Source organism: Camelus dromedarius, chromosome 12 (assembly GCF_036321535.1).
Source record: "Camelus dromedarius isolate mCamDro1 chromosome 12, mCamDro1.pat, whole genome shotgun sequence".
In the NCBI taxonomy this organism is placed as follows: domain Eukaryota; kingdom Metazoa; phylum Chordata; class Mammalia; order Artiodactyla; family Camelidae; genus Camelus; species Camelus dromedarius.
In genome coordinates this window covers 50,446,274-50,469,960 of record NC_087447.1, presented here as the reverse complement: position 1 = coordinate 50,469,960, position 23,687 = coordinate 50,446,274, and the positions used below count along the sequence as shown (strand labels likewise).

The window sequence follows — 23,687 nt, the reverse complement described above, 5'->3', positions numbered from 1 at the left end:
GGAGAGAAGAGAGGATGGAGGATGTCTGCCGGAGCGTGATAGGGACTCTGGCCCCCGTAAGTAGTGAACGAGACAGGAAAATGGGAAATGTGACATGTGCTTGAAACCCCAGGGCTGTCAAAGGGTTTTAAACAGGGGAGTGACCTGGTCAAATCTGTGTTTCAGAGAGATTCCATCTGGCCGCCACGTGGAGAATGAATGGCTGGCTGGATGAATGGGAAAGGGAGACCCTGGGCCAGGAAGCTCTCCGGAGGGCTGGGTGGGGAGAGAAAAGAGCCGAGGCCAAGAGGGAGGGAGACCCATTTAAAGATCAATGGAAGAGGAGAAGGAAGAAGATGTAGGGGTGCAGGAAAGGATCCAGGAGGAGGTGATGGAGAGGCGGGAAGAGAACCAGGAGAGACATCTCAAGATGCCATGGGAGCATGCAGCTGTGAAGAAGGCAGCCAAGTGACCAAGTGACCAAAGGAGCTAGGGACAGAATAGTGTCTGTCTGTAGCAGTTCTGGACGTGGAGGTGGGGGTGAGCTGAGTGGAATGATGGGGCTGGAGACAGCGGAGGAAGAAGTGAGGGAAGTTGGGGAAATGGAGGCCACAAGAGCAGACAGCAGCCTTGACAGGTCTGGCCAGGAGGAGACAAGAGGGTGGGTGGGGTGGTAGCTGGCAGGGACCTGAGAGGCCTGGAAGTGGGTTGTGAAACACGTGAGTGTGCGTGCTAATGGGAGAACCTGCAGGGAGAGGGGCTGCCCAGAATTCTTTCCAAGAGGCAGCCTCTGCTGGCAGAAGAACAGCCCGTCCCCCAAGAGTCCAGGTGGGCCCTGATGCACGTGAGGTGAAGTTGGTTTTTAGGGTCTGGTTCAATCCTCAAACCCAGGTCTCCTGGCCCCAGCGCACAGGGCAGAGGAAAGGCAAGCGGGCAGAAGGCACACAGCCCAGAAGAGGCCAGAGAGCAGGAGTCTGTAAGGCTGAATACGCATTCCCAAAATTTCAGACCTAGAGAGAGGGGCTGGCTTTGGGGCCGGGGCTGGGCATCCACTCCTCAGGACACAGGATCCAGCCCTCTGCACCTGGAGCCCCAGCCTAGCCTCCAAGCTCCCGGGATCCTAAGCTCACAGCACCATAGGGACCGTCTGTCAGACTGTGCCCTTTCCCCTTCTTTTTTCACACCCCAGGGAATCAGCCCTAGTGGAAGCCGCCCTACCCATGTGTGGTCTGCTTCTGAAAAAGTCAGCCTCACGAGCAATGCAAGATCACAGCCTTGCTCCCACGAGCATGTGCATGTGTGTGTACGTGAGTCTGCATATGGGCACGTCCATGCAACACACACACATATGGCTTATCTGTGCACCGGGTCCAGTGTGTGTGCACTGGGTTTGGGAGCCTGGATATTTTAGGTGTTTGTTGTATATATGGGATATGAAGTGTGTTTGTGGGTGATGTGTGTGGAGTGTTTGTGACTGATGTTTGCATGGGAGATATATACACTGTAGGCATCATATACGCTCAGCGTGCATGCTTGTGATGTGTGCATGCGTTGTGTATGTGTGACAGTTGAACCGGTAAGGCGGGGGTGTATCTGTGTGTGGTGGCTATGTGACTTTTGAGGGTGTCTCTGTGAAATATTTGTGGACAGTGTGTGTGCCTGTGTGAGAATTTGTGTGAGGTTGGCGCATGCTTCCTGTTTTCCTGAGTTGTGGCCCTGTGTGTCCTGTGTTCTCTTTGAGGGTGGATATGAAGGGTGTGTGTGTGTGTGGGAGGGGAGAGTGTGCTTTTGCGGGTGCACTGTGTCTGTAGGGGAAGCATGTGTGAAGAGGGCTGTCACTAGAGGAGGCGTGACAGCCCAACATAGCTAAAGGGACAGAGTTCCACCCCCACTTTGCCATCTCCTGGCTGTGGGACCTGAGCTAGTTACTGCCTTCCTCAAGCCTTAGATTCCTCCCAAAGGCCAGCACTTGAATTCTGGGAAGGCCCGCTGGTCCTGAGGAGGAAGGCAAAGTGAACAGGACAAGAAGGGACCACAGTGAGCCACACTGAAGAGGACGGTCCCAGTGAGAGCTGAGTGTGGCCAGGCCTCCGCCCTGTCACCTGTCGTCTCGGTGCCCCACCTGTCCCCCTGCAGGATGGCAATGCTGCCCCCCTCACAGCCCCTAAGGGGCAGCCACAGTTACATTTTAGGCAGGTCCCCTCCCACATGCCCCAAGCACAGACGAGGGAAACTTCCCGAACCACTTTACTGCCCCCTGAATTAAAGCAATATGAAAAAGAGCTGCACCCCCCCAAACGGAAACAACGCCCAGACAGCACCAAGGACTGGGTAAGTGCCAAAGGCTGGGGGGCACCTGACACTCAGGAGTTCATACTCTGAACCGCCCTAGTTACCCATCCTTGCTCCACTTTAGAGACAGAATGGGTTCAGAGAGGTGAGGCCACCAGCCCACAGTCACACAACAGTGGGCAGCACAGTGAGGAGGGGTCCCAGGTGAGTCCCTCCCTGAAACCTAGGCTGCTTCTGTTCCTCGGCTCTGCCCTCCTCACGCCCCTCCTCAACCCACCCATTTGTGGGAAAATACAGCTCTACACTCAAGGTGTGTCATGGTTTTTAATTTTAAAGACTTTAAGTTGAAAGAGTTCTAGATTATTTGCTCTTTTGGCTAATTCATGCTCCATCATGTGACAAGACAAAAGAGTGTTAAGTTTGTAGGTGCGGCAGCCCCACGGCCTGGACTTACCCATACTGGCTGTGCAAACTTGAGTTAATTAATTAACCTCTCTGAGTTTCCTCAAATGTCATCTGTAAATGAGAGGTAATAATAATAACAGTAATAATAATATCTACCTCCTTGGGTGTTGTAGGATTAAATGGGTTACAATATGAAAGCTGCGTTAGAAAGCTGCCTGGGCTAGCCCATCCCCTTCTCAACTTAATACAGAGGCCTCACACTCATCTCAAAACTTTACTCATGGTAAGAAAGGTTCATAATCCTGTTAACCATAAGTTTACATTTCATCCCTTCATTTCTGCAACTCAGTGGGGAGGGGCTGTCGCTACCTCCCTTTCACAGAGGGGTGAAGGCTGCCTCTCCGCAGAGCCCAGCTGCCCCGCACCCTCACAGGCGCAGCGCTTTTCAAAGGGCGCCTGCGGGCTGGCAGCATCAGCACCACTGGGAGCTGGCTGGAGATGCAGGTTCTGGGCCCTAGCTCAGACCTACTGAACCAGACTCTCAGGGGTAGGGCCCAGCAATCTGTCCTAACAAGCAGGAGTCTGATACTCTCCAAAGGTTGGGAGGAACTGGCCAAGGCCTCTGAAGAGCTTGCTGTGTGAACCAGGAGTACCGCATGTGAGGCAAGGGAATCACCCCCTCAGCCTGCGTGTGACCTCAGGTCATGTCCTCACACTCTCTGGGCCTAGAATCTGCTGTCTTTCCAGAAGTGGAGGTAGAGGAGGCAAGCAGGATTCTCCGAAACTTTGGGAGGTGACTATTACCTGTGGGGCAAGCCAGTTTCCAGAAGTTCTCCCAGACCTTGGGGCTTGGAGGAAGACTGGAGCCCACAGCCTGCCGGGAGCTCAGCTCAGCAACAAACCCCAAATCGGGAAGGGTTGGGAAGTTGGGAAGGGACCTCCAGGGAACCCCTAGAGGCAGAGTGCCCCCCACCATGGGATGCCTTGTCTGGGCCATGGCCTTTCCCCTTATAGGAGCTGGGTCCTACCTGAGAGGCCTGGGACCCACCTCTGCCCTGGGTCCTGAGCCTACAGAGCTTGGGTCCCTCCAACTCCACTCCTCCCAGTCATTGTCTTCCATCGCTGGGCGCTCCATCTGCCAGCAGGTCCCTCTAGTCCACCTCGGAATCACAGACTTTCAGAAAGATGAGGAAGATGATGCCAGTCATTTTGACCCAACCCCCACTCCACTCAGTTTTTACAGCAGCATCATCTCAACAGCCCCTTAAATTTGGCCGAATCACTGTCCCCATCTGACAGATGAGAAATTGAGGCTGACAGGGGAGAATGACTTGCCCAAGTCGCCCAGCTCCCTGGTGGGGCTGCCCCACTGCAGCCCTGCCTCTAATTGGTGCAGCCTTCGGGGCACTCACATGTTTGCTGCCCCCTCACCCTGGGCCTGGTTCTGTTGCTGCTACATTAACTTGGAGATGACACTTTATGATGTCACAGACCACAACCTAAGCCCACATTAATAACCCTGGATGATCAAGAAAAGGATACCTTGAGTTTGACCTTCAAATAGTTAAAACAGCTGAAAAAGTGGTGTGGCTCAAAGGGCCAAACCCTCAGGTTCCCAGCAGCCCGAGCTCGGCAGAGAGCTGTGGTTTCACGGTCCGCGTGCAGCACAATCAAGCTGCTTCTGATCCTGCCCTGCCTGCTTCACTCAGTCTTGAATTTTCTCACCTAACATCCCCCCATCTCCCATGGGGCCTCCTGGAGCCTCCAGTCTCCTCAGCCCCAGTTCTCACTGACCAGACTCCAAGCCAGGAGCCTCTGGTGTGGCAGCCAAGGGGTACACAGGGCTTTACCAACACCGGCTTCTCCTGCATTGATCGCTCCAAGCACCCAGTGAGGGGATGACTCGTGCCCCCACTGAGAACAGAAAACCAGCCCAGCCAGTCGCTGTACACGCACGAGGGCTTCAGTATCTGAGGACTGGGATGCGGAAGGCTGCTGTGCCCTGCCCTATTAGCTGTGTGGCTGTGGGCAAGTCACAGAAGCCCTCTGAGCCTCGGTCCCTCTTCTGTAAAAGGGGGGTGACAACAGTCCCCCTTTTGTGGGATGGCTATGCGGAGGAAATATCTGGCACCACGCTCAGTCCCGCAGCCCTCATTATTCCTGTTAAACCTGTAAGCTAGTCCTCAGAAGAAGGGACACACCACCTGTCTCTTTATTAGCGTTTGTTTCCCAAGCACCCAGTGATGCCTTTTTGCTCACAAACTCCCTACAGCTGAAACCCAGCCACATTTGTTCTCCTGTCCTACTGTGCCTCCAGGAGAGGCCCATAGCTGGTCTGGTCTGAGCTCAGCTGCCCCAGGGAGCAAGGGAGGGCGGGCAGGAGAGGAACCAGGGTTTTGCCCCAGAGGGCAGGGCCCCAAGCTGGGCTGATGAGGGAACTCTCTTGACTCACAGGGGCCCACAGGGGTGCTGGGCAGGGGCAGGGAGTGAGGACAGCCGCATCCTTGTGCTGAGATCTGGCCTGGGAGTCCAGAGACCCAGGTTCAATTCCTGGCTCCAAAGCTGTGTGGACTTAGGCCAGTTAATTAGCCTTTCTGAGCCTCAAGTTTCCTAGTCAGTAATTGAGACTAAAGACACCTGAGGCTGTCTATGGCTGTCTTTATCCTTATTTGCCACATGAAATGAAGGATTGGCCTACCGTGGGTGTTCAGCAAAAAGCAGTGAAACTAAGTTGGGGTCCATGGTCTTTCCCACTCCATTTCTACAGTTAGATGAGGCCAGCAAGGCTCAGAGAAGTTTAGTTGCTTGTCCAGGGTCACACAGGATGTGCACATCATTGCCTTCCCAGGCCACTCACTCCTACTTGGGACCCTTGGGCATCAGCCTGGTCTAAACAACCCTCCCAGGGAGCCTTGAGCTTGCCTTGGTGCCTGAGGTTTTCTCATCTCAGAATAATAGTCCTGAAGACACAGGAAAAGATGTGTCTCCTATCTTTACTGACAGATGCATGAGGAAATGGAAGCATTTCCACAAAAATACCAACACAATGAAGATGAGCTGTGCATTGATGGGCTGTGCAGAATGCCCCATTCGTGGAGGGATATGAGCAGGTGCTAAGCCACACTGGATGGAACGTTGATTTTGGTGGCCTTTAAAAGAAATCCACCCTCCACAGGGCTGCCGGGCAAATCTGACCCTGCTCAGTTCTCAGCTCTCCTCCCTCTTCAGATTCAGCTCTGACTCCTGGACTTGGCCTTCAAGGCCTCTGGACTCTATCATCCTATGTTCTCATCTGCCTCCCATCAGTATGGGAGCTCCATAAGGGTAGGTCTTAGATATTTTCATTCCAGGACCTGCCAGGGAAGGGAGGTTCTGTTTCCTGAGCAAGGACCACAGGCCAGGCCCCGACCAGGTACTTACACACATTTGGGCTTCACAGCAAGCCAGGAATCAGGTGTTATTATTAGTTTCACTTTGCAGATCAGCCAACTGCAGTCAGAAAGATCAAGCCACCTGCCAAAAGTCACATAGCAACATAACTGCTGAAGAAATGAAGAGATGAAGGAGAGGTTCTGAGCACGTGGGGTTCCCGCTTTCAGCCCCCTGTCCCAAGAGGCATCTGCAGCGGGTAGGCATGCTTGGTTGCCCATTTGTGTCCAACACTTGGGGAGCCCCATCCAGGCACTGAGGGAGGTGGACCCCTGTGAACTGACTAACCACAACCGCAGCCTTTGGGGGTGTGTGGGAGGCGGGCCAATCTCCCCGAGCCCGCCATAGCCCCAACCCCACCCCACCCCAGCCTCAGCCAAAACTCCATGCCAGTCCCGTGGTTTCTGCTCCGCAGCAGCTCAGGGCAGCAGCTCAAAGAACGGTGAGGCGGTGCTGGGTGTGAGGGGAGCAGGTTGGGTGGGAGAGCCCAGGTATTGTCTGAATCCAACTCAGCCATGTTCTGCTGCGAAGCACTTCCTGGACATTAGGCTCCTTGGACAAGGTTCTGGAAAAGGAAGCCCACAGGGTGTGTCAGAGACATCATTATTTGCCCCAATAAAGACAGCAAGAAATTGCCTAACACCCACTGGGTGCAGGCCTCAGGCTGGTTCCGTTATTCTTAGTTCTAGCACCAATTCCCAGAAGAAGTTACTAGCTTCCCCACTTTACAGATGGGGAAACTGAGGTTCCATTTGACTAGATGAGCACTAGAACCAGAGAAGGGGTTAGGACAACCAGCTGGGCCCTCCCTGAGCTTAGATCTGAAGCCTCTGGTGGCTGGGAGGGAGGGGAAGTGTGCACACCCTTCCCAGGTCCTGTAACCTTTCCTATTCCTGTCCTTATTGCAGCTCAGGCTCCTCCTTAGGGGGCTTTCCCTTATCTCCTCCCCTGAGGCTGGGTTAGGCCCCACTCTGCCCCCCACTCTGCCCTCCCAGCTACCACAGACTGTCTTCTCTGGGCTGACCCCATCTGCCCAGGTCTGTCCCACAGCGAGCCAGATGGGGAGAAAGGAAAGACAGCTGCCATCTAGAATTCAGGGAACCCAGCTTCTAAGTCCAGCTTCATCTTGATTTCCCACAAGACTCTGGATGGTTACTTTCCCATCTGTAAAACAGGATTCTCTATGCTACTCTCAGGGCTAGTGACCATCAGGGAGGAGAAACATTATGGAAGAGGAATTCTCTTCCACCCTTGGTACCAGGACCTGGAGGATGGCTGTGGTCCTCCTCCTTTAGGCACCCCCTTCCTCCCGGCCATACTCAGCAGAGCAGAATTTGGTAGGACCAGGACATCTGCAGTGGCGGGGTGGGGTGTCTTTGGGAAAGATAAGCCTCAATCTCGGGTGAAAAGACAGTGATAGCATCGTGCTACTTTTTGCACAGCACTCTAAGACAACCTGAGTAAGTTGATGCCTGGAAAAGAGTACCCAGTTTGGCCTGGGCTTAGATTTAGGGATGGACTGAGCTGAAACCTCTGCCTCTTATAGTCTGGGTGACTTTGGATATGCCCATTTAACCTCTCTAGACTCAGTTTCACCAAGTGTAAATGGGACTTTACTGGTCCCAGACAAGTGGTTTTCATTTATACTCTCTGTCCCCAACCCTAGCCTCAGTCTCTCCATTTGAGAACTGTGGACTATAATGGTATTGTTTCACAGGGCTGCTTCAGTGTCCAGGAGATGATGGAGGAGGAGGGCGGTCTGGTCACTAGAGCAAACTCCAGAGAGGGGACGTGAACTGCCTAGAATTGTCAGAGGGGATGGCTGCGGTATGGGGAACCCCCTCTGTGGTCACCTCAGGGCCAGTGAAGGGTCATTTCCTTCCCGGTTCAGCCTTGCCGTTCGTCACCCCTCCTGTTTGCCACCCGCTAAGTGCCGCGGCGCCGACAACGGGGGAAATCGGGGCCAGGCCGGATTTCCTCTGCGAACCTGCGGCTCCTAGAGCCACCCGCCCCTCCGGACCCTGCGGGGCCACGATCTGCACGTGCGGCGGCCCAAGGAGGCCACGCTAGTAAAGCGCTTCCTTAGCGACGCCTCTCGCTCTCGGCCCATTCATCCCACCCTCTTCGACCCGCCCCTTCCCAGCCCGGGTTTCCGCGTCAAGAAAATGCTTCACCCCCTTGCAGATTCCGGATAAACCGAGTCACGCGGGGGCGCGCCGACCGGGCGCTAGGACCCCGCGGCTGGGCGGAGGGGGGGCGTGGTGGGGCGGGTCGGCGGGAGAGGTATTTAAATTGGAGGCCAAGCCGCCCCCTCGCGGGTCGGGCTCCCGTGGGGCGGTGGAGCGGCCGTGAGCCTCCTCGGGCCGTGACCCCGGGGTCTGGCGCTGGGTGCGACCAGGGGGGCAGGTCTGCGCAAAATGTGCCGGGGCTGCCTGGGAGAGGAGCGGCGGCCGCGCTGAGCCAGGTAGGAGCCGCCCAGCGGGCGAGGCTGGCCGGCCCCCTCGGGGAACCGGCGGTCCCGCGCTCCTCTCGAGCACCCGGCGCGGAGCTGAGCTAGGGCTAGACCCTCGAGACGCTGATCCTCAGCAGTCCCCTCCCGCCTCCGCCCCCTGCCTTGCGCGTGGAGCCGGGGTTGACCCTCCCTCGGCCTTAGAGGTCTCCAAGGCTCCTAGGTCCGCGGATCTTTCCCATGAAGGGCGAGGCCGGCGTTCCCATTTGACAGATGGGAAAACCAGCGCAGAAAGGCCGGCACTTGCCCAGGGAGTACGCCGCTAGTCAAGGGCAGATCAGGATTTGAATCCTGATCTGTCACCCTCTGACCCTGGCCAGGCGTGGGTCTTCCCATTCCACCGCGCCAGATAGCTTGCCTGTCTCTGGGGGTGGTGATAGCACCCACCTCTCTCCAAGGGGCTCCTCAGCCAGCCTTCTTTATGAGTGGTAAAAAATGACCCCCACCCCCAACCTCAGCTGCCTGAAATTCCGCCATCACAGTCACATTCCTTTGGGTTAAGGTCTAATTCCCCCGTGGGATGCACATGTCTCCAGAATGGGGCTTGCCCTTAGTGATTCACTCTGCTCGATGGGAACGTCCACAGCCGCTCTCCCAGGACCGGGCTCTGCTAGTGATCCGGGCAGAGAGGAGGGAGAGGAGCATCCCAGAGCCCATAGCTGTGAGCCTGTGTGCTTGTGTGTGTGTTGGAGTTGAGGGGTCGTTGGAGGGGGTCAGAAAGGGAGATCTTGGCCTGTTGTAGTGGAAAAGGGAAAAGCTTGCTTTGGAGGCAGACAGATTGGATTCTGATCCTGACTCTGCTGTTTACTGCCTGTGTGACTTTGGGTAGGTCACCTCTCTGAGCCTCGTTTTCCTCACAGGCAAGTTCTATACGGGGCAGGCAGCTCAGCACCTGCTGGAGAAAACACAGCATTTGGGACCATACAGACCGGGGCTAAATCCCAAAACACTTAGCAGCTGGGTTAAATTAACTGGCGTAAGTCACTTCACCTTTCTGAGCCTCAGTTTTTCATTTGTAAAATGGAAATTATAGTAACTACTTCACTCGGTTGTTGTAAGAATTAAATGCAAAGGTATAGGTAAAGTGCTTAGAACATCTAACATCCTTAAACAGTAGGGATGGGCTTATTATGGTAGAAGGCATTACTCCCCACCCCACTTCTCTCTCTCTCTCTCTCTCACACACACACACACACACACACGGATATTCTTTGGCACTTCTCATCCCAATCAGAGTCCTGAGATGTCTTCTGCCTCCTCTTGCCTAGGCTGCAGGCCTGGGGGCATCCTCTTCAGCATGCCTCACTTGGGCTGCTCAGCCCTACAGGTTTGTCCCAACTGGGAAAGATAATATGTATCCAGGGCACTTTCACAGCCATTCTCAGCTTGATCATCACAATGGTTGGGGGCAGATAGTGGCAAAACAGGAACCAGGCTACCTGCCCTATAGGTGGGACGCTGAGGCACTGGAAGTTTAAGGGACTTGCCCTAGCGAGCAGCACTGGTGAGCAGTAGAGTCTAGATGTGAGCCTGGGTCTAAGTGATCCCAGTCCTCCCTCTTGAGAGCAAGTAGCCCTCAAATTCTACACACTATGTCTTGAGCACTGCTTAAGGGTGTCCACAGCTGAGGGGCTCCTTGGTGCCAGATGTCAGGGCAGGATTCCATGTGCTGCAGGGAGGGTCCCTGCCTGATGCTCAGATGCCCACCTTGCGGGTAGGGTGGGATTTGGCAGGCAGAGGAGGGAGAAACGAAGGTCCCTTTGGGCAGCAGTTAAGAACTCATCCAGGTCCTTCCTTATCCTCACCTAGCACTCACCACTCAGCCCTTTGCAATGGACTTCTACTTTCTCCCTCGCTTTGTTGTTTGTTCAATAGATCTTTTGTGAGCACCACTAAATAGACCACTGTTCTCGTAGAATAAGAAATAAACTATCATATGGTCATTGAGAGGAAAACAATAAAACATGTGCAGGTCTGGGGAGGAGCATTCCAGGTAGATGGAGCAGCAAGGGCCAAGGCCCTGAGGCAGGAATGCACTTGCTGTGTTTGAGGAGTGGCAAGAAAGCTAGAATTTGGTGAGGGAAGGGCAAATGGTAGATGGAGTCAGAAAAGAGATTGTATAAAGCCAGATTTTATGGGAGGTTTGCAAGCAGTGAGAATCATGATCAGATATATGATTTAAAGACATCTCTCGGGCTGCTATGTGTAGGACATACTGAAAGAAGGTCAGGGTGGAAATAGGGTGCTGGGATCGAGGCCCAGGGTGGTGCCTCAGTCTGTGGCAGTGATGGAGGAGGGAGGTAGGCAGGTCCAGGGTCCATTTTTGGGGGAGAGCAGACAGAACCTACCGATGCAGGGACAGAGTGTGACAGGGAGGTGAAGGAAGAGTCAGGAGAACAACTGCTCTCACTGATGTCACTATGTCACCGACACACCTTGTGTCAATTCTCAGTGCCTTCCCCAGCCTGCTGGGTAGTGTGAGATGGGTCCCAGAGGGAAGTGAAGCCCCTTGGCCCTGGGGTCAGGTCCCCAGGGAGGGAGTGACCCTTAGAGAGAAGGAGTGAAGGGGAGGGAACCACAGCGTATTCAGTGCTGGAGGAGGGGCCAATACATAGCCCAGGCTTGGAGAACCAGAGAAGGCTTCTTGGAGGAGGTCACATCTAAGCTGAGACCCAAAGGACGGAGGAGGTATTCAGCAAATAGAAAGGGGAGGAAGTGAAGGTTTGGGGCGGTGAAAAAGTGCTCAGAGAACCGAAGGAAATGAGAGGCTTCCAGAAACCAGACTGGGATTGGGGACAGTGAGAAATGAAGCAGGAGAGAAGAGCTGGCCGGGCAGGGTGCACTTTCCAAGGGACTCAAAGGCCCCACTGAGGAGTTTCCACTCAATTCTGAGTACACTAGCATTCAAAAGGGTGGTGAAGTTCTGCTTTTTAAACAGCAGAACAAAATTTCCTGTGAAAGTCCAACCTGTAACGTAGGTGAGAAGAGAACAGCTGTGCAGCAGGGCCCACGGCCCCAGGGGGAACCCAGGGGACAGGGCTTGAAAGACACCCCTGGGGGGGCCTTTTTGCAAGGAAAGACCTCAGAGTACCCACCTTTGTTTAAAATTCATAGCAAGGATACTTATGGGTTCTAACAGTGAAGACTCAGTCCTTAAAGGACCTATAAATGCCTCTTCTAAAACATCCCTCAGAGTCACAATTTAGTGCTTATTTATTGAGCACCTGCAGGAGATCTTATAGTGTAGAGATTAATGGCAGAGACCTAGGAGTCAGACTTTTGGGGCCTGCCACTTGTTAGCTGTGTGACCTTTGGCATCTTATTTGATTTCTCTGAGCCACAGTTTTCCTATCTGCAAAATGGGAATGGTAATCATGGACTCAGATTGTTGGGTTATTGTAAGGATTAAATGAGTTGATACATATAAAGTGTTGAGAAGAGGGCCTGATGCATCATGAGGGCAAGTGGTACTTTCATAGAATGTCTCATTTGATCTTTAACAAAACTTGACAAGGTTGGCATTAACCTCAGAAAAGGAAACTGGGGCTCAGAGAGGTGAAGTGACTTGTACAAAGTCACATAGCAGGTAAGTGGGGGAGATAGAGGAAGCAGTCCAGTGTGGGTGACTCTGAGTACAGTGATCTTGGATGGCTTTATGTGTCTCTCCTTTTTAATGTTCTGTATGTATTCTGGTCACTTCTATGCCTTTATTTTTGTCCCCAGTTCCCAGCACAGAAACAGATCTCAGGAGGCATTCAGTAGAGGTGTGAATGAATGAAATGATATATTGAGCTGTGTATTCCTAGCACTTGGCCCAGGTTCTCAGTGAATGAGCCCCTAGCAGCAGTAGAATATGGCCCTGCTGAGAGCTTTGTGGTCCCCCTCAACCTCACCCCGGCTGCTCATTGACAGAAGGTCTGGCCCAGCAGGCCTGGGTGTCCCACTGCGCGGGCGGTGGCTTCAGTGAAAGTTAAGGGCATGGCAGCCTGTTCCTGGGGAAGTCCACGGCCACAGTGCTGGGGGCAGGGCAGGCCTCCGGTGGGGCTTCCTGTCAAGGCTCCAGGCCCAGCCTTCAAACAATGGCAAGGACTTGAGAATCAGAAAATCAAAAGAAAAAAGGGCAAAATAAAAGTCTGCTGTGGGGTGGGGGATTTAGAAATTCCACTTGGGGGTTGAAGAGCTAGGATGGGGGACCTGCTTGTGCCCTGGGTAGAAATGGAGTCGGAGGTCTAGCTCCCCCACCTCACCCCAGCCCTGAGATTAGCCAAGGGCATCCCTTAGGGTCCCTCTGCTCCCTCTAACCCCTCCCGGCTGTCTTCCACTAGGTGGGTCTTCTGAAACCCAAATCTGACAAAACTCTTGTCCAGGGTAATGGTCTAGCTCCTTGGCCTGGCACTGGTGGTCCCTTTGGGATGGGCTGCAGCCCCATTTCCCACCCACTTCACAAGATTCCCCATTCAGGGCACCTTTGGTGCAACTATAGCTGTGGTATAGGTTCCCCGTGGGCAGGTGCAGACAGGAGGGAGTGGTGGGGGCCAGTGGTGGGAAGGAGCCTGCGGTCTTAGTGTTCCCCTTCCCTCCTGCCCTCTGCAGAGCCATGAGCCACCAGATCCTGCTGCTCCTGGCCGTGCTGACCCTGGGCCTGGCTACCTCCCAACACAGAGACAAGGTACCCTGTAAGAAGGTAAGGAGCTTTGCCCAGGCAGGGAGATCTCCCTGTCTGTTTCCCCAAACCCTAGGGTGTCCTACTGCCCCGCCTCAGAAGCCAGAAGCCAGAGGGGTCAGGAGAGGAAAGGGAATGCATTTAATGCCTTTAAACCTTGCATTTGATGAGTACCTACTAGTATGTTTAAGTGCCTTGTTTACTATTAACCCTGCCAGGTAAGTACCATTATTCCTACCTTATAGAATTGGAAACTGAGGCTTGGAGAAGTTAGGTAACTTGTCCAAGGCCATTCAACTAGGGCCAGTACTGGACTCTATTCCCTCAAGTTGCCCCTACATGGCGGTGGATCCAGCTGGGTGATGAAGTATATGTGTATGTGTTGGGAATTTGGTGGGGAGAGGGGCAGCTGGGAAAGGGTATTCTGTACTGGGTCCCTCCTGAGGACAAATCCCCTTCCCTAACTGGGCTCCTTAACTTGGGCCTGTCTGCCACATGCCTGCCGTGATGCCTCTTACTTATTACTACCCAGGTCAAATGCTGCCTCTTCCAAGAAGCCTTTCCTGACCCCTCCCAGGCTGACCTAGTTCTGTTTGCTCCCTTTTCTGGGTTCCCACAGCCCTAAGTTTCCCTCCATCTCAACATTGAGTACATGGGGTAGTTGGTGAATGGATCCACGTCTGTCTCAGCTCCCAGACCAAGAGTTTCTCAAGGGCAATGACCACATTTGATTCACTTTGTTCATTTTTCCTGCCTGGAGTCAGGAAGACTAGCTGTGAGGTTACTGTGACCTTGTGGGGTCCAGAGAAAATGGACCACCTAGATCCACTTGTAAAGCTGGGCAGTCACTGAGGTCAAGGCAAGAGCACTAGCTAGGGAAGGGACGGGCCCTCCAGCAGCCCCACTTGGACCTGGGACTGGAAACTCATGACACAGGATGGGCATCTGCTTTTGGAGGCTGAATGTGCTGGTACCCAGGGCGCTGCAGCCCTTCCCTGCGGTTTCCAGTGTCCTGCTGTTGCCAACTCACTTCTTGCTCCTCAGAGCCCTTCTGAGAGTCCCAGAACCCAGGATAACAGGCAGAAAAGGCCTCGGATGTCACCAAGTGCAACCCCACGTTCTACCTGGGGCGACAAGCTCAGAGAGGTGAAGGGCTTGGGCCATAACAGGCAGGCGGAACTGGGTGAGCTTTGGATGTGGGGCAAATGAGATAACAGGCAGGAGCCCACTTTCTGAACTTCTGTGGAAGCAGTTGTGATGCTTTTCAAAATAGTAAAAAGAAATTGCCACGTGCTGAGGGCTCACAAGGGGCCTGCATCAGGCTAAGTGGTTTCTCTTGTCTTATCTCCCCAGAACTACTCTTTTCATCTGAGGAAAGTGAGACTGAGGGAAGAGATGTGACCCACAAGGGCCATACTGATAGGAAGTAACAGAGGCAGGATTCGAGCCCCGCTCTCCCAGGCTCATGTTCTCCACTGCCAGCGACCCTTCCTACCCTGCTTCCCTTCTATGTTCAGGTGGTCAAATGGTGTTGGTGGAAAGTCCTCTTCCCTCCTAAAACAAAACAAAACAAAAGCTGAGCAGTGGCACCCTGGCATCCCAGAGAGGCTGGGTAGGGGGTCCACAGGAGAAGCGCTGAACTTGGCTGAGGGCTGATGCCCCCAAGACCCCTCCCCACATAAGTCATTCATGCTGGGGTCTCGGAGCTCAGGGAGCAGTGGGTGCCCTACAAATGGGGTTCTGAGAGCTGCCTTGGCCTTCAGGCTCCTTCCTAGACTGGATGTTGCAGCCCTGCCTCACAGCAGCCCCCTCTGAGCCTCGGTGACAGGGGTCCTGGGCCCTGGGCAGGAAGCAAGACAAGGCCCTGGGCTTTGTCAGCTTAGTGTCCTGGCTCAGCTGTTGAGGGCTGGTGCCTGGTGCCCCAGGGAGCCTTTGAGTATCCAGAGGTGAAACGGGGTGTGGACTTGAATGGGGGATAAGACACCCCCCACAACACAGTAGATGCTCAGGAAATGGTGGCTGGCATTATTTACTGGGTGGAAGGAATCAGCCTGGGCATTTGAGCAGCTGAGAGCCTGGTGGTCAGAACTCGGCCAGCACCAATAGGGAAAGGCATTCACAATTGTAGCTTTGAGCTTCTGACCATCTGATTTGGGGTGGCCACCCCCGATCCTCAAGTTTCCTTAGAGGGTACCGTGGGGTATATAATGCTCAGAAAGATTCAATGAGGCAAGGGATCTGTGCCCACGGCACAAGCCTGACTTGAGCTGGTGCTCCCCACGTAGTGACCATCATTGTGCTCCTTTCATTTAATCAGGAGAGTCCAGGGAGCTGAGGATATGAATGGAGATGCTATGCCCAGTGGCCCTATCTGGCAGAGAGGTTGTGAGGGAGGAAGGGGCAAGGGGTCAGGCAGGTGTGGCAAAGATGGCCGGGGTAGGATTCCAATTTGCACAGGTGCCCAACTGCAGGGGTATCCCCGGGCCTCTGAGTAGGGCCAGTCACTGCGCTGCGTGGAGTTGGAAGAGTCACGCATGCCTGATGGAGGGCAGTAGGCTCCTCCCTCCTCCTTACCTTGGGGCTCTTGGGAGGAAGCCAAGAGCTAAGCCAGGCAGAGAACACCCGGACTGGTGTTCTGCCCTGTCAGTCAGCCACTGACTCCCTGTGACCTTGTGTGGCTCATTACTGTCTTCAGGCTCTGGCTCTCCATCTGGGAGGTAGGTGGGCGGGACCCTTTTTGCTCTCACAGTCTTTGACTCTAGTCTGAATTAGGGCTTTGCTTTTCTTTCAGAAGGGTGACTAGGCCAGTCCCTCAGACCTTTACTAAGTTGATGATGTCTGTGACTCTCATTCATTAAAAAAATATATGGAGCTCTTTTTGTGGGCAGGGTCTGAGGCATCCACTCAGTCAATCCCATCCTTGTTTGCCCTGAGCTCACTGTCTAGCAGGTCCCCACACAGACAGTCACAATTCAGGGGGCTAAAGCTATGAGAGAAGAAGCACAGGGGCTGTGAGAGCCCAGAGGGGGCCCTGACCTGCCCGGCAATCAGGGAAGTGTCCCAGCTGGAGGAGACCTTAGAGCTCAGCACAGAGTTCACCATGCTGAACTGGTTGGGAAGGGCATAACCAGCACAGGGAACAGCAAGGAGGAGGCCCAGAGGTGGTGTGGGAGGGCACAGTGAGCAGTGTTCAGGTGTGGTCACTCTGTGTGGCTGGGCTGGAGTGGGTTGGGAGGAGGGGGGACAGGTCAGCAGAGGCTGCAAATAGTCTTCAGCTCTGCTGAGGGTCCTGGACTTCTCCCTGAAAGGGTTTAAGCTGAGGGCAGCATGGTCAGAGTGGAGTTTTTGAGCAGTTGCCAGGCATTTGGCTGGTGGTTGAGTCAGAAGGGGTCAGTGGAGACAGAGATGCCAGGGCAGGAGTGGGCCTGAGCTGGGTGGTTATGGAAGTCAGACCCTGGGAAAGGCTGAGGTTCCTGCTGTGCCGGAAAAGGCAGCGGGAGACTGCATTTGCATGGAAAGAATTCTGGCCCCTGAAGGCACATGTGGTAGAGGGACAAGAGCCGGGCCTTTGATTATTAAAAGACTGGGGTTCAAAAGCCAGCTCTGCTCCTCACCAGGTGGGTGATCCTGGGGCCTTCCCTACCCTCTCTGAATGTGGGTTTCTTAAATAGGGATGATCATATTCGATGGGCAGGCTGCTGTGAAGATCCAGTGAGACCATGGGTCTGAAAATGCTAAATAAAATGTGAAATGCTGAATGGGCACTGGGGAGAGCTGAGTTACTTTCTGAATCCAGAGCCGTAAAGTGACTTGTACAGTGACTGGGCTCACACAGTAAAATCAGTCTTGTCATCAAAGAAAGTGTGTAGGGACTCTGGTCATCTTTTTCTCCGCTCCCTCCTCCTCCCCCATCTCCAGGGGCCCACTGGGACTGGGCCACAGGAGGTGAAGCCACTGACAGTGGTGGGGGTGGGTAGCAGCAGCAGAAAGGAGGTCACATCTGGGGAGCATCAGTGAGGAAGGCAGGCTCTGGGACCCAGAGCTCTGCCCCATAGAGTAAGGGCTTGAATGAGATCTGAGGGTTGGAGGCCAAAATTAAAACTGAGGACTGGAGTGCAAATAGCATTTTTCCCTCTTGGAAACATTTTTCCTAAAGCGGTTTCCAGTCTGACACCAGCTAGGTAAATTTAATTCTCTGCATCCATGAAAGGAACTCGGAATTGGGAACCAGGAGGCCTGGGTCCCAGCTGGGCCCTGCTGCTCACTGGCTCTGGGTCACTCTAGGTGATACATGGCTTAGTTTCCTGTAAAATGAGATAATCATCAGTACAGAGTATTTTGTTAGTTCATTTGTTTTTTCTGTTGTCATCTGTCTGTCTGTCCACCCATCAAAGCTTCCTTGAGTCCCTCCCTGTTGCCAGCACTGTACTGGGTACCACAGTCAGGACCAAGAGCAGGGTAGGGGTCACCCCAACATGGGGTGATCACGCTGGATGGAGGAACGTCGAGCATGCTGGGGCACAAAGGAGAGGCCTCTCCAGGCCTGGTGGGGGCTGAAGTTATCCTTCCTCAAGACACGTGTCTGGTTCCACCTCCTACTGCACCCACTAATGTCCGCTGTTCTACCCCCTTCCCCCGGCCCCAGGTGGACAAGGAGGTCTTGTGCCAGGGCCTTGGCCTGCTCCAGGTCCCCTCAGTGCTTCCTCGGGACATCGAGGTCCTAGACCTATCTGGGAACCAGTTGCGGAGCATCCTGGCCTCACCCCTGGGCTTCTACACGGTGCTTCGTCACCTGGACCTGAGTGCCAACGAGATCAGCTTCCTCCAGCCGGGGGTCTTCCAGGTCCTGCCCCACCTGGAGCACCTCAACCTGGCCCACAACCGCCTGGCGGTGGGCACCGCACTGAGCACTGCAGGTCTGGGTTCCCTGCCGCATGTGACATCCCTGGACCTGTCTGGGAACAGCTTGTACAGCGGCCTGGTGGAGCGACTGCTGGGGGAGGCACCCGCCCTGCGCACCCTCTCGCTGGCGGAGAACAGCCTGACACGCCTGGCCCGCCACACCTTCTGGGGCACGCCCGCGCTCGAGCGGCTGGACCTTCACAGCAACGTGCTGATGGACATCGAGGACGGCGCCTTCGAGGCCCTGCCCCACCTGGTGCACCTCAATCTCTCCAGGAACTCCCTCACCTGCATCTCCGACTTCAGCCTCCAGCAGCTGCAGGTACTTGACCTGAGCTGCAACAGTATCGAGGCCTTTCAGACGGCCCAGGAGCCCCAGGCTGAGTACCAGCTGGCCTGGCTCGACTTGCGGGAGAACAAACTGCTCTACTTCCCCGACCTGGCCGCACTCCCGAGACTCATTTACCTGAATGTGTCCAACAACCTCATCCGGCTGCCTGCGGAGCCGCCCCCCAGCGGCGAGAGCATCCAAGCTCCTTCCGAGGGCTGGTCGGCCTTACCATTCTCCAGCCCCAGCCGAAACGCCAGCACCCAGCCCCTCTCCCAGCTCCTTAATCTGGATTTGAGCCACAATGAGATTGAGCTTGTCCCTGAGGGCTTTCTTGAGCACCTGACCTCCCTGCGCTTCCTGAACCTCAGCCGAAACTGCTTGCGGGCCTTTGAGGCCCGGCACACGGGCTCCCTGCCCTGCCTGGTGCTCCTGGACGTCAGCCACAATGCGCTGGAGACACTGGAGCTGGGCACCAGGGCCCTGGGTTCTCTGCGGACACTTCTCCTACAGGACAACGCCCTGCGGGACCTGCCTGCGTATACCTTCGCCAGCCTGGCCAGCCTACAGAGGCTCAACCTGCAGGGGAACCGGCTCAGCCCCTGTGGGGGGCCAGGTGAGCCCGGACCCTTGGGCTGTGTGGCCTTCTCTGGCCTCTCCTCCCTCCGCATACTGAACCTGGTGGACAACGAGATGGAGACACTCCGGGCAGGGGCCTTCCTCCACACGCCACTTACTGAGCTGGACCTCTCTGCCAACCCCGGGCTGGATGTGGCCATGGGGGCCTTGGCGGGCCTGGAGGGCTCCTTGGAGGTTCTGGCCCTGCAGGGCAATGGGCTGGCAGTCCTGCAGGTGGACCTGCCCTGCTTCAGTTGCCTCAAGCGGCTCAATCTGGCCGAGAACCGCCTGAGCCGCCTGCCTGCCTGGACGCAGGCCGTGTCCCTGGAGGTGCTGGACCTGAGGAACAACAGCTTTAGCCTCCTGCCAGGCAGTGCCATGGGCGGCCTGGAGACCAGCCTCCGGCGCCTCTACTTGCAGGGCAATCCACTCAGCTGCTGTGGCAACGGCTGGCTGGCAGCCCAGCTGCACCAGGGCCGTGTGGACGTGGACGCCACCCAGGACCTGATCTGCCGCTTTGGCTCCCAGGAGAAGGTGTCCCTGAGCCACGTGCGTCCCGAGGACTGTGAGAAGGGGGGGCTCAAGAACGTCAACCTCATCATCATCCTCACCTTCGCAGTGGTGTCTGCCATCCTTCTCGCCACGCTGGCCACCTGCTGCTGTGTCCGCCGGCAGAAGTTCAACCAACAGTACAAAGCCTAGGGAGGCTGGGGCTGCAGACCAGCTTAGCCGGGAGGCCCTTTTAGGTCATGGGGGAGCCGGAGGCACAGAGAGGGGTGGGGACTGATCCAAGGTCACACGTTTGAGCCAGGGTCTGAGAACCCTGGTGTCTAACTCCCAGCCCAGGGTTTCTTTTCCTGCACCCTGCTGTACCGATAGGCAACCTGCTTCCCCGGCTGCACGTGTGGTGCAGCTGTGGAAGCCGGAAGTTGTGCAGTTTTAGGAGTGTGAGGTTGACCCATGGATCCACAAATCTTCACCAGGCATCTGTTTTGTTCTGCCCCTGCCCTGGGCACTGGGGATGCCAGGAAATAAGACACATCCCTGCCCTCAGCATCTCTTGGTCTGGGTGGGGAGGTGGTCACCGAATGTGCCGTGACCGCACAGAGTGTGGAAGCCTGGGCTCCAAAGCCCTGCAGCCAAAGCTGACTGAGTGTGGATGGTCCTGCCCCAGCCCGGTCAGGGCAAGGGAGGGGCTAAACTGAGAGGATTTGTCTGAGACATTTCCAAGCAGACTATTTGTCACAGCTTCTGATAATGACTTTCAGCTTCTCTGGAACATAAAGAGCTTGTGACCGGAAGAGAACTGGAGCCACTGGAGTACGTCTTGCATCCAGCGCTATTAGGCGGGCTGTGCTGGCTCCAGCAGGGCCTGGTGAAGAGGCTGTCTCCCTGGGTGCCAGCCCAGGGCTGAACCATTCCCTTTCTTGCTCTGGACAGGCTCTTCCCCTAACTGGCACTCCCGTGTTGCACACACTGGCCCAGATACTGCCCTAGCCCCTCACTCCCTGCCCAGGCCCCCGATTTCATCCCAGCACCATCGTGGCTGGTGAGCCAGGAGTTAGAACCTTAGGTATCTGGTTCTATTTTGCTCCAGGCTTGGCAGCAGTAACAAACCCAAGCCTGTGTCTGCCTCTTTATGACAACCCTCTGAGATTGGTATTTATTCCACTTTCAGAAGAGGCTCCAAAAGTCTCCCTCCAGGGACCACCCCCCTCAGCTAAGAAATCCCAGAACTGAGGTTCAGACTCACACCCTCTTGAGTCCAGGGCATGAGCTTGGCCACTGCAGGGACTGCAGGCTGTTGGGTGGGCAGGAAGTGATCCCACATGGCCAGAACGGGGCCTGGGAACTTCCTGGGCTGTGCCTGCCCACCCGCTCCTCTCTCTCCGCTCTCCTAGGTGGGCGGAGGGAAGACGGGCAGCCGCAGACCTCTCCTCCTTCTCTGCCTCAGTTTCCTTTATTCCCTCCTTTGCAGACTGGGTGGACTCTCCTTTTTCCCTTCTCTCTCTTGCATTCCTTCCTTCCCTCTCCCTCCATTGAGCACAGCCTGGAGTTTGAGACCATTGAGTCCAACCTCCCATGGCACATATAGAGAAAGTGGGACTTAAGGAGAGAATGGGACTTGCTCAGAGCTGCACAAGTCAGCATCGGAGCTTGGGAAAAAAGGTGGGTTCGGGCCTCATGGTGGGATGGGGGGGCAGGACAGGTGGAGGTGGGGAATGGAGGTGGGGAATGGAGGCTGGAACTGAGTGGTTCCCTTCTGTCTCAGCTGTCATATCACAAGATAACACTGGTTCCAAACTCTCTTTGCGGTCCTCATCATGTAGGGATTTTTTTCTCCTAGAAAAATGGGTAAAAAATCCCATCAAGATATAATGCCCTGTCTCTCATAGCCAGAGAATCATGGGCTGTCCGGGAAGAAAGGAGCTGTGGGATCAGCCTGGGACCGTGTGTGCTGTCTTCACCCTCTTACCTGTGCTTGGCTCACAGTCAGGCTCTCAATGGTGCTCGGTAAAGTGTGAAATGATAAAAATGCCCATCTCCCCACCCCATTTGACAGATGAGAAAACTGAGGCCCTGAGAGGGTCAAGGACTCAGGGAGTCAATGGCACAGTCAGGGCTAGAACCTGGTGGCCTGGCCCCAGCCGGGGGCCCTGGTGGCGTGTGGGGCAGCTGGGTGGGTCAGTCCTGTTTGGGATCGTGACCACAGGTGCTCACTGTACACAAACACTCTTCCTCAGGCCTGGAGGGCAAGATGTGGGTGCCTTCATGCCTGATCTTTGAAAACACTACACAATGCTGCTGTCACCTCCCAGGAGCCAGGCCACAGCCCAGGCCTCGGGATCAGCTCTTTATATAACCCACATGAATGTATTAAAAAATAATTTTGGAGAAACAACGCAGCCAGCCAGCCTCCTCCTTGCTGCCGGTAATAGGCATCATTGCATTCACTTGAACCCTGCTCTCCTCTGCTTCCCTTCCAGTCTTTGAAGCAAACCCCTGGGGATACAGGCTGAGGACTGTTGTGTGGGAGATGGCACACCTCTGTCCCCTCACACTCAACAAACCCTGCTCCCCACCCACCACTGAGAAAATGGTGGCTTCCAGCAGGAACATGTTCTCGCCCTTCCCTCCTCTGCAGCTCTGTCCTCACACTTTTCTCTATGCTCCCCGCTCTGTCCCATCTCAGAGGCAGTGCTGTCTCTCCCTCCCTTGCTGGAGGGACCCTGGATGCCTTCCTCTCAGCCCACTCCTTTTCAGGCTCCACTGTGTGCTTACCCTCCTCAAGGCCTCTGGTGATCACTAGGACCCTTCCCTCAGGAATGTCATAACCCTCGTTGCTGTCACCACCCCATTGCTCTGACGATGCCCACATCTCTGTCTCCAGCCCCAGTCCCTCCTGAACGTCCAGCCCCTGCTACCCTGACACCCAGCAGCCTCCCCAGATAGAGGGCTGAAGGTCTCCAGGGGCTGGAGAATTGAGAGCGAGCAGCCAGGCTGCAGTTCAAGGTTGAACTTTGAAAAACCAGGAGGGGCCAGAAGAAGAACGTTCTTGATTCCTGGAAGGGAGTTGGAGGGTGAGGGTGTAGGCTGTGGGGTCTGAGGGAGGGACCAAGAGCCACTTCACCGGGGGTGGGGGTGGGAGACAGGCGAGGGGCTCTGAGGAAGAGTCTAGAAGGCGGGGAGTGGCCCTCCCCGGCCCCCCCACCCCCTAACCCCAACTTTGCAACCCCTTGTGCTGGTGCTTATGTGGCGCCATCTCCCCTTCTCAGCTGCCTGACACACAGACACTGCCCCCTTTGCACGTGCCAAACTCCTCTCCCAGGAGTTCCAGCTCCGCCTCCGCAGCCCCCAAGTATCCTGGAGATTTCTCCAGCCCAGCTTCTCCTCTGGGCTGTGACCTCTCACCACCAGGTTCCTGCTCCCAGCTAAATTTTAAATGCCTATTTCATGGATGGGGCTGGCGGGCCACAGGGTATGTGACTCAATGCCTTGGCACACAGTAGGTGCTCTGTGAAGGCCTAAGGCAAGGCAGTAGTATGGGCTGAGCTCAGCCCGGGGTTCTGCGGGCCTCCGACCCAGCCGGGAGCCCACCCTGACCCCTTTTCCTGGCAAACAGGGGCGTTTACTCACTTGGCCAAGACCCCCAGCAAGGCAGAAATTCCTGTTTTTAGCCCAATGTAGACACAGCTGCCATCTGGGTCATCCGAGCATCCGGCAAGTTCCAGGGGGGGAAGAGGCCCTCGCCCACCCTCTAGCACAGACAGACGGCAGTGCCTGGGTCCCTGGCTCACTGGGTTCAGTGAGCTGTCATGGTGCTCCATGAGCCACAGGGCCCAGCAGGAGCCGGGCCGGGCAGGAGGGGAGGAAGCCAGCACCCACGGCACACCAGCACTTCACCCTCTCAGTCCCCTGTGCTAGCACCCCCCCCCCCCCACCGGGCCCAGGATCCACCATCCTCTTTCTGTGCCCCTGTCATTTGGCAGCTCACAAGGCCCTGCAAGTCCGGGTCCCCATGGCCCTCCATCTGCACCTCTCTCTGACCGCCTCCCACTTCT

The 23,687-nt window shown here is 55.4% G+C and overlaps 1 protein-coding gene across 1 annotated transcript; it reads left to right on the top strand.

The window, feature by feature from the left end:
- The first annotated feature begins 8,433 nt into the window (after nucleotides 1–8,433).
- On the top strand, nucleotides 8,434–22,799 carry LRRC32 (leucine rich repeat containing 32). The gene is made up of 3 exons (XM_031460401.2): nucleotides 8,434–8,569; nucleotides 13,208–13,298; nucleotides 17,923–22,799. The coding sequence occupies exons 2-3, from the start codon at nucleotides 13,212–13,214 to the stop codon at nucleotides 19,825–19,827; spliced, it is 1,992 nt and encodes a 663-aa protein (XP_031316261.1). The 5' UTR covers nucleotides 8,434–8,569; nucleotides 13,208–13,211; the 3' UTR covers nucleotides 19,828–22,799.
- Nucleotides 22,800–23,687: the final 888 nt, after the last annotated feature.